This window comes from Haplochromis burtoni, unplaced genomic scaffold (assembly GCF_018398535.1).
Source record: "Haplochromis burtoni strain Fernald_Lab_line unplaced genomic scaffold, NCSU_Asbu1 Contig_129, whole genome shotgun sequence".
Lineage (NCBI taxonomy): Eukaryota > Metazoa > Chordata > Actinopteri > Cichliformes > Cichlidae > Haplochromis > Haplochromis burtoni.
In genome coordinates, this window is record NW_024582490.1 from 1,685,212 (window position 1) to 1,694,381 (window position 9,170).

The 9,170-nt window shown below is 38.5% G+C and overlaps 1 protein-coding gene across 1 annotated transcript; it reads right to left on the minus strand.

Annotated features, from left to right (window-relative positions):
* Window positions 1-233: 233 nt before the first annotated feature.
* c1galt1b (core 1 synthase, glycoprotein-N-acetylgalactosamine 3-beta-galactosyltransferase, 1b) lies at window positions 234-5,433 on the minus strand. Its single transcript, XM_014336181.2, has 4 exons — window positions 4,900-5,433; window positions 4,506-4,776; window positions 1,574-2,238; window positions 234-700 (listed from the first exon to the last, which is right to left on the minus strand). The coding sequence occupies exons 2-4, from the start codon at window positions 4,729-4,731 to the stop codon at window positions 401-403; spliced, it is 1,191 nt and encodes a 396-aa protein (XP_014191667.1). The 5' UTR covers window positions 4,732-4,776; window positions 4,900-5,433; the 3' UTR covers window positions 234-400.
* Between the last annotated feature and the right edge of the window lie 3,737 nt (window positions 5,434-9,170).

Sequence of the window (9,170 nt, forward strand, 5' to 3'; positions counted from 1 at the left end):
TATAAGTGTGAACTGAAGCCTAACAACTCCAGCAAGCCTTAAAGAGTGTTAGAACACGTTTTACTGGGACTTTGTGGTAAGAAATGAAAGAACAGAAAAGTCACTTTTTTAAAAATGCACTGGAAATACTGGTTTACTTTGTTTTCAGAACAACAGAAAGGTGAGTCCTGTTATGGAACAATCTGTGAAAACACCTGACAAAACTGACATACAGAGCCACAGGTCACCTTTTAGCATGGGGAACACCCAGTCTTGCTGTCAAAGTTCACTAGCAGTCTAAGTGGACAAAGTTTTTATACTTCACTTTGATTATCAGAATGGATACCCAAACACTCAACACCCCAAATCCACCGCATATCCTAATGATCAGTACCCTCAACACTGCTACAAAGTCCCACTGTTATTTACCCTCTGCAGCAGCAGGACCATCTTTACCATCTACAGGAGGGGGATCTTCATTCTGTCTCTTGTCAGTTCTGGATAGGTCTGGATGGACTAGTTTTTGTTCCAGCTTTTTGTCTTTTTTCCCAGCATCCCACGATTCAAACTTATTTATACTGTAGCCAGGTGGGGTGGGAGGCTGATAGCGATATCTGTAGCCAAAGGCACGCAGGTGATAAGTGTAATATTCCATTAAATACATCCCTACAGCATCCACGTAATGGAAAGATATTGACATGTCCGAGCAGCAGTTAGGACCCTGAAAAAAAGGAGAAAAAAAAAAACAAGATATGGTTATTAATACACATGGAGGAATGTTTGTTTTGTAAACAAAAGAAAATGTCAATGTGAATGGGTGGAGTACAAAAGAAGACTAATGGTCTTGCGTCAGACTATTTATTCATGCTTGATAAATCCAGAAATGAATGCAAGACTCCATCAGTTTGGTTAAACAGTAGGGCTGTAACAAAACTGCAGTACCCAGCCCACAGTCTTGTTGCGATATCACCATTTTGTGGGTCTAAACACCATGTGTATAAATGCTAATTGACAGTGACAATGTTGGTAACACGCATCATGTTCAAGATGCTCATGCAGATTATGATTTAACCAGGTGTAGCTGTGCTAGTTAATGACTGATTAAAGAATGCTAGTCTGGTTAACCATATAATGTTAAAACTGGATCTATTGCGGATTTTATTCTTGGACTCTACTAGAGTAGCTTTGCAAGATACAAAATTTTGAATTAGTTCAACCACTCTCTTATATTAGCTGCTCTTCCAGTAAGCTCACTTTATTGAGACTGGCTGCACCTCACAAGCAAGAGAGTGCAGTCCAAAGCTTCAGCGTTTGGCTAATAGAGATTAAGCATATAATGCTAACCTCAATATTAAAGAATCCATATTAGCTTCCACCACTTTGCACGCATGCCAGAAAGAAAAAACAACAAGCATAACAGGTCCACTTTAAACATTGTTCTAGTATGGAGTGAAGTGGAAATGCATCCAAATATTGGATTTTATTTTGCAGGTGAGAATTCAGTTAAAATATTAATAGTGTTCAGCTTTCTTTAAACCTCTTTAATAGTGATGTCAAGAGTAAACACAATGTCAACGGTGTTTGCCACACTTGCCTCTGAGATGGGGTAGTAGCAGTAGCTCCAATACCAGAAGCTCTTTGGAAATTTGGCAGTGAGGTGCTGCTCAAGGACAAAGGGGTGAAATGTCTCCCTATGAAAAGAGTCTCTGGAGTCTCCAGCCAGCACCCCAACTTTCTCCATGCACTGCCCCATTGCCAGGTCCTCTACGGAGGTAGTATGAGTACACTGTTTGCTTTTAAAACCTTCAACAAATCTTCGCAAAGCCTCTTTGCTCAGTACGTAGCCTGCACCACCACTCATGTAGCCCTGCTTAGTGTAGGGCTTGAATCGTCTGCCGAAGTAAATAGGTTCCTCAGGAGTGTGGTTTGCAAGAATCCAGCGCAGGTTGTCCACTATGACGTAGGTGTCGTCATCTGCCTTGAGGAACCAATCTGCCTCATCTGCATAATGCTCATAAGCATAATGGTAGGCCCGAATTGTTTTCCAGTACAGCTGATCCCGACCCTCCTTTGTACCTAATCCCACTGTGGGGAAGTCGGGGTCATCCACAGAGCTCATGAAGACAACAATATTGCAATGGCGACTCCAAGTGTACTTCGCATGTCGAGTCTTCGTCTCCAGGTTTTTGGGTCCAGTCATCACCCAGCAAAGAATACGCACCTTTTTGTACAATTCATCAGCCATGCGGCTATCCTCACCTGGTAAGGACACAGAGACGTTATTATCATTTCACTGACTGAAACAAAGATAAGTCCAACTGTTTCAGGAACCTCCTACAACTACTGATGGTCCTGGAGGGTAAACTAATGGAAAGATGTTTTGCTCACATGTTATTGTTGGTGACTGTGCTTCCAGGTTCGCAAATAATCAATGCAGAAAAAAAGACAAGATTTCACATTTAATTTGCTGATGGCAACTTGGAAATACTGAGACTAGTTATGGTTGGTAATAATTCTGTCACAAAAAAGCAGTGCAGATCAGTGCAGTGCAACAGCTATTTAGATAAACAGTTTGGGCAAGTTACCAGTAATGAATTACTTCACCTTAATTTCACATCAAATCTGAGTACTAAAGGTATATTTGCACATACATAAGATACCAGATTACTGGAAAAGTGGGGATCAATCAGGTAATAACATGCTTTCATGCACTACAACACCCCATGAAGTGTACGGACCCCTGCAACATTTTACTAAAGCATACAAAATCTGTCTGCCTGTGAGATCCTCCAACATAATCAGGACTTGAGCAACCAAAATTGGCATAGTACACAGGTACTGCACATATTAACCCGATTAAATTCATGAATATTATGAATGCTTGGCAACCACCTACCAACGGGTAAAAGAATCCATTTCAGCATTTATGCACCTATATTATTTTATAAAAGTGTTATACAATTGATTGGTCTGATAAGCAGTGTAAGGTGATCAAACCCTCTCGTCTGAAAGATTCAAAAAATTTATTTAACTTTCTTTCCAGTTTTATCTGTGATCTTCTTTAATAGGTGTCATGGATGCTTTGAATATTTCTCTGCTTTGAATTACTCTTATGAGTGATTCTGTGTGTATTCACTTTTGTCTTTACAGGGAGAACAAAAAGCTCTAGTAACTAATACTCATGACTCAGTACGGTGATATGCACCTTTATTCACAGCTTAAGTGAAACTGTTACTAAAATTGTTCTACTTATCAGCGGTCTGCTAGAAATCTGCTGACTTAAACTAATTACAGAGACATGAGAGGTTTTTGTTCCCCTGTCCTGGATTACAGAAATCAGCTTCCAATTCTCACTAACACAGTTGGACTCTTCCCTTCAATGTATGCTAATACACTCGTTTCCCTGTGCTTTGTGTTCCTGAGCTTTCACATCTTTCTTCTTCCTTGTGGATTCCAGTCAAGACCTGGCGACTGCTGAGCTTCCTGAGGGTGTAGTCAATCATCTCCACTTTATCCTCATGATTATATGACTATTGATTTCTTGCTTGTTCTTGTCCACAGTTCTCACTTGGTAATGTTCAAATCTTGATTGGTTATAAGGGATTTATACTTCTTTGCTAAATCTACGCCATAAGCACACTGTAACCACAAACCTCTTTGAAATCCTAGATTGTGTCCTGACGTGCACGTCCCTGGAAATGTAAACACACAGCTGCCCGTAAAGCCCACTTTTGACTACATTATTGCATCATGGGTTTTACATAGATTCATATCATACAGAAAGTACTCAGGTATAACAGGAAAGGCTACTTAGCCGTTATAAACAAGGCTTGAGAGAGTTATGGCTGCAGTAAACGAAAACAGCTGCAATCTAAAACAAATGTAACTTGGCTCTGTTAATCGTCAAACACAGAGCACATTTTTGTTAATCAAAATAAAAAATATTGAAAAATAAAAAATGGATTACTGCAGACATTTCAGTTAAATAAGGCAACAAGGTGACTCCGAACCTGTGCTCTAAGTAAATGAATATGTACAATCTTCAAGGATATAACTATGTAGCTCGTGGTCACGTGCAAGAGATAACGTTTTATAAACCGGACTCAACCCTTTTCCTTGTTGAGAACATATGTCCTAAAAGTCTGAAGATAGATAGAATCACGTCCTCACTTGGCCTGAAGATAAAATATTGTTCTGGTTTAAGACAAAACATTTCACCCCTTTAAAACATTGAAAGGTTTTTACCTATATTTGTAGCTACTGAAGCAGTCCATGGCTTTCTATGCTTCACTACCTATACATATAATGTACAAACTTGCCTAGCAGAAAGTGAGACTACTATGGTATAAAAGGGACTACAATGAAGAAGTGAAATTTAAAAAGGAAGTTTTCATTTATGCTGTAAGTGTAGCTGGCCAAAGTCCAAAACTGAATACCGTAAATTATTAATTTATCAGAAGATTCAAAGTCTGAAACACACAGATTGGTGTTTAATTAAGGCATTAAAGAGGCACATGCTGTGATACCTATGTGATGAGGGTGCTCGAGGTTGAAAAGTGCAGACCCCTCTTTCTTCCACATTTTCTTTTCCTCCTCGAGCTGTTGCTGGTAGTCCTGAATTCTAGCCAAGGTGGTGACTTGATGCATTGGCAGAGTCTTCTCAAACCAAAGCTGCCGCAGAAACACGTACAGCGTAAAAGTTCCCACCACAAAGCCCGCATAAAATGAGATTCTGGGTCCGAGGGTCTTCATGGTGGACCGGATGTCCTCACGGGCAGAGACTTAACTTGGCAGCAGCTGCGTACGAGAGCAAAGGAAGCATGGACCTAAGTTTCACTACAGTCTCGAGCTGTAGACGTGTTGACTATGAGCGTGATTACAAGTGTTTGTCACTCCCTGTTAAAGGTGTGGTTTACTCACCAGCTTTAGCCTATCAACCATATCAGCTTTATGACAGCACACAGCTAGTCCATAGGTGTTCAAACACTTCCGCGCATAAAGCGGCGTTTTTCTTCAGGTAGCCCAGCTAGCCACACTTGCTAAGTTAACACGTATGATGGTGGGTGTGGGGGTGGGGTAAAAACCTGCTAAAAGAATATGTATGTTAACCGAGAAAACAAAATTTCCCCGGAAGAAAAATAGAACTAAGTACAGTCACAGTCATAACCAGTTAATCGGTTTCTCCAGTCATGTGTGTTAGGACAGCTGGTGATAGCTAACTAGCTAGTCCGTTATTTTTCCGAGTGCTAACGTTAACTTTCCATCACGTCGCGGTTACACGGAGCAAGAGGAAACGACGCAGCCCACCGACGGGCTGAAAAAAATCCGGACAGGAATAAAGTCAGAGAGTTTAGTGAAACTGTCACGCAGATTACAATAGTATTACTAATATTATACGAAACACGCCAAGAACTACATCTAACTTGTCTGCCGCTTCCTTCCGTCTAAAAAAAAAAAGTAACTTCCGGTCAATTTATTCAGAAGAAAAGCGCTGACATGTTTTCACATAAGTTAATATGGAGAGTGGTGTGTTTTCTTTATAAAATAATACGTAATAATATGACTTTTGTTTTCTCAGAAAAAGATGTGAGGTGTGGAATATGTTTGACTGTGAAAGTTGAGCATAAATACAGTTATATAAACAAAGGAAGCAAAGTCTGGTTGCAGTGACAAAGAGAAAAGACAAAAAAAAGGACTGACATTTGTTCCGCCTGTGTCAACACACGACTGGATCATGTGTTGACCCCATCACCTCTTCTTTGTCTGTTCACTTTTATGTTTCTTCCTTTTCTAACTAAATTGATTTCGTTAACAGGGGTTTACATATGTGGTAGGATAAAACTTCCAGTGCATAATTACTGTTCTTTAAAGTGTGTTGATATTAAATAAATGAATTAAATAATTATAAGAGTCATGTATCAACAAAATTAAAGCCGAATTTTAATTTATACCTTATTTCAACTGTTATTTTTGTTACCCAATTTGGGTACAGGACAGGTTTTAAAACTGAATAAAATTAAAAAATTCAGAACAAGCACTGCAGTCAAAAATGTCCAATACACACATTGTTACAAGCAGCTTTATTGGTATACAGATACATATAAATCAATTAAACACTTCCACTGGTCCTATAGGGATTCACTTAAGAAACACGAGGCACAGACAGAGGTTGTGGCACAGTCTTAAGCACTAATAAAATGACCGCTCACCCTAATTCAGAGATCACACTCTAATACTACTGCACACAATCCCACAAGAAACCCAACTGATCCCAGTGAGCAGACAGGCTGCCACCACGAAGCTCTAAAGCAGACAGCAGGACCCAGAGATAAAAATCACTAACGAAATAGGCTAAAAATACCAAGAAAAGAAAAAGTTGTATGTTAAAAATACAAACAATTAAAAACACTGGTGGATAATAATCAATACTTGACAAAAAGGAGATAATTTTGCTTAGCTTTTCTAAAGCATACCTAGTACAGGAAGTGCAACAGGGTTTTGAATTGACCAAACCTCAACATATCCCTTATATAGAGGACTGTGTTGAATCAACTTCATTCATTAAGCAAGGAAAAGGCCTGGCACTGTAATTCTCTGTCTATTGCACAGTGTCTGTCCTATATTTATCAGCTGTTTTATTACAGCGATATGGCAGCCTCGCTTCTGTCAGTCTGCCCCAGGGCAGCTGTGGCTACAACCGTAGCTTACCTCCACCAGTGTGTGAATGTGAGAGTGAATGAATAGTGGCATTGTAAAGCGCTTTGGGTGCCTTGAAAAGCGCTATATAAATCCAATCCATTATTATTATTATTATTATTATTACAGGAATAATCAGGAAGATTACAAAAAATCAAAGAAAAAGTATTGTAGAAGTTGCCAGATGATACATGTTTTTTTGTTTTTTTAAGATTGTATGTTTCACTGTCAGCCCCTTTTCATACTGCACACTATGTGTTCTCATTTCAGATTCCACTCTATAATCTTGGTTAACATAGAGAGGTTTCTTATTTCCAGCTAAAATTACAGTGCAAACATATTCTTTAGAGCAGGAGTCTCAAACTTGCACATATTGATGTGAAGAAATATAATACAATTCGGCCCTTGAAGTTGCTTTTATTAGAGAGGATTTGTTTGTTGTTGAGAGCAATGTTAAAATAGGTTCTTTAAAACACCCAAAATTATTTCATATGAAGGCAGAGAGTAAACATGTCTAGGCTGTGTTAGTTAAGTGAGAGTTATTTGTAAAGAAAACAATTTTCACTTGCAGTCAAAAACTAATGTGTACACTTATATATCTGCATTTTTATTTTGTTAAATACAAACAAAATTATAGCAGAAGTGCTGCCACGTGTCTGGCCAGAAAGAGAGTATCAGTTAGTTTATTTGGTAGTTCAATGAAAGGCTTCAATTAGTTAAGAGTGAGGAAAGAAAATTGCGTTCACGTTTGCGATTTTGTCTTGTTATACAATATTTGAAATTTAGAAAAAAAAACCACTACATTTTCAGAAAGATTTGTGGGTGTTTTCTTGTTTGTTTCTTTTGCACTACTTGAACACTAAAGTGGCCCTCCAGTGAGATGACAGTGCCAGCAGTGGCCCACAGCTCATTTAAGCTTGAGACCCCTGCTTTAGAGCATATTTGTCTCCCATCTATAATGTACATTCTCTGCACTATCATTAAGTAATTGTTGCACGTTTGTCAGACATTCAAACCACAAGAAGTTTTGATTTCTCACCCAAAAAGTGTTTTTTTTATTTATTTATATCCGAACACACTATATATACACATCTAGAAATAGACTAGTGTATGTGAATCTCTTATGTCTGTTGCACACTTTTACTCGTGTCATTATTGTTATCTTTAATTTTGCATATTTGATTTTGGTGTTGTCTGTGAAGGTTCTCAATCATCCAGGTCATAGTAATCTAAGCAGCTTGGAAAGAAAAGCATCTGGACTTTAAGTTTCTTGAAGATGTTTCACCTCTCATTTGAGAAACTTCTTCAGTTCTAAGAGGAACTGGTCGAGTCCCAGATTTTTAAGCCTTTTTGGGAGTGTCCCTAAGAGGGTCATTGACCCACTATTGATCGTCTGTCCAATCACATGAACCAAGGTGTGAAAACAGGTATAGGTCACTATTAGTCAAGGTTTCAGGTGTACACATTGTGAGACCTTGCCCTATCCTATCATGTGACTTACTGAGATAAAATGACCCAAAATGTGAGTGGGCGCTAAGACTTCTGAGAAGGGATCTCAAAACTGGATTATAGATAGCAGACCGTTGGTGTCATAGGCACAATGTGTTCACCCGTGAGAGTGTCACCTTGACTTCTGTGATTAGGCAGAGGATCAATACTGGGTCCTTGACCTTCCAAATAAGATTTTTAAACAGTCCAGATGCTTTTCTTTATAAGTTTAGACATAACACCTGATTTGTCAATCCAGGTTTCTATCAATTTTTCATGCTGTACCACAGCGAGCAAAATAGAACTTTATGGCACTAGGATTTTTTTAAAACTTAATTCAACAAAAGATAAGACAAGATAAGACAAACGTTTGCTCTTTTTCATGTGGTACTAATAAAGTGTGAGCTAAGAGCTGTAGCTACCTCAGTAGCACAAAGACATAAAATATATACTGTACAAAATCTTTTCGGAACTTGAACATTAAAGGAATGCAGATGTGCCAGCGTGAGCAAAAAAGAAAAAAGCGACTACTGAGGAAGTTTTTTTCCCCCCTTTCCTCCTCATTTTGTATCAAGTACCTTTTTGAATATTTAATTGAGAGCAGAACAACAACATCTTAACTGCTTTATGATTAGAGGGAAATTTGATAGTGTCAGTTTAGTTGAGGAATTCCATCATGAAAATGGGGAAAATGAGTTTTCTTGTGAATATGAAATTTGGTCCAAAAAAAAGAAAAAAAAATAGAATAGTAAAATGATGTATTTACTTTTTTTTGTTTATGACTGAGGTTTACCAGCAAGTGAGGATTGGTAACAGGAGGAGGAGACAAGTTCAACAAATAATATAAATAGTATAATAGTATAATAATATAAATAGATCACGTCAGACACTTGTGAACATGCATTCAAGTGTGAAGAGAACCATCCACCACCTTCAGCTCTCAGCCTGGACACACACACACACACACACACACACACACACACACACACACACACACACACACACAC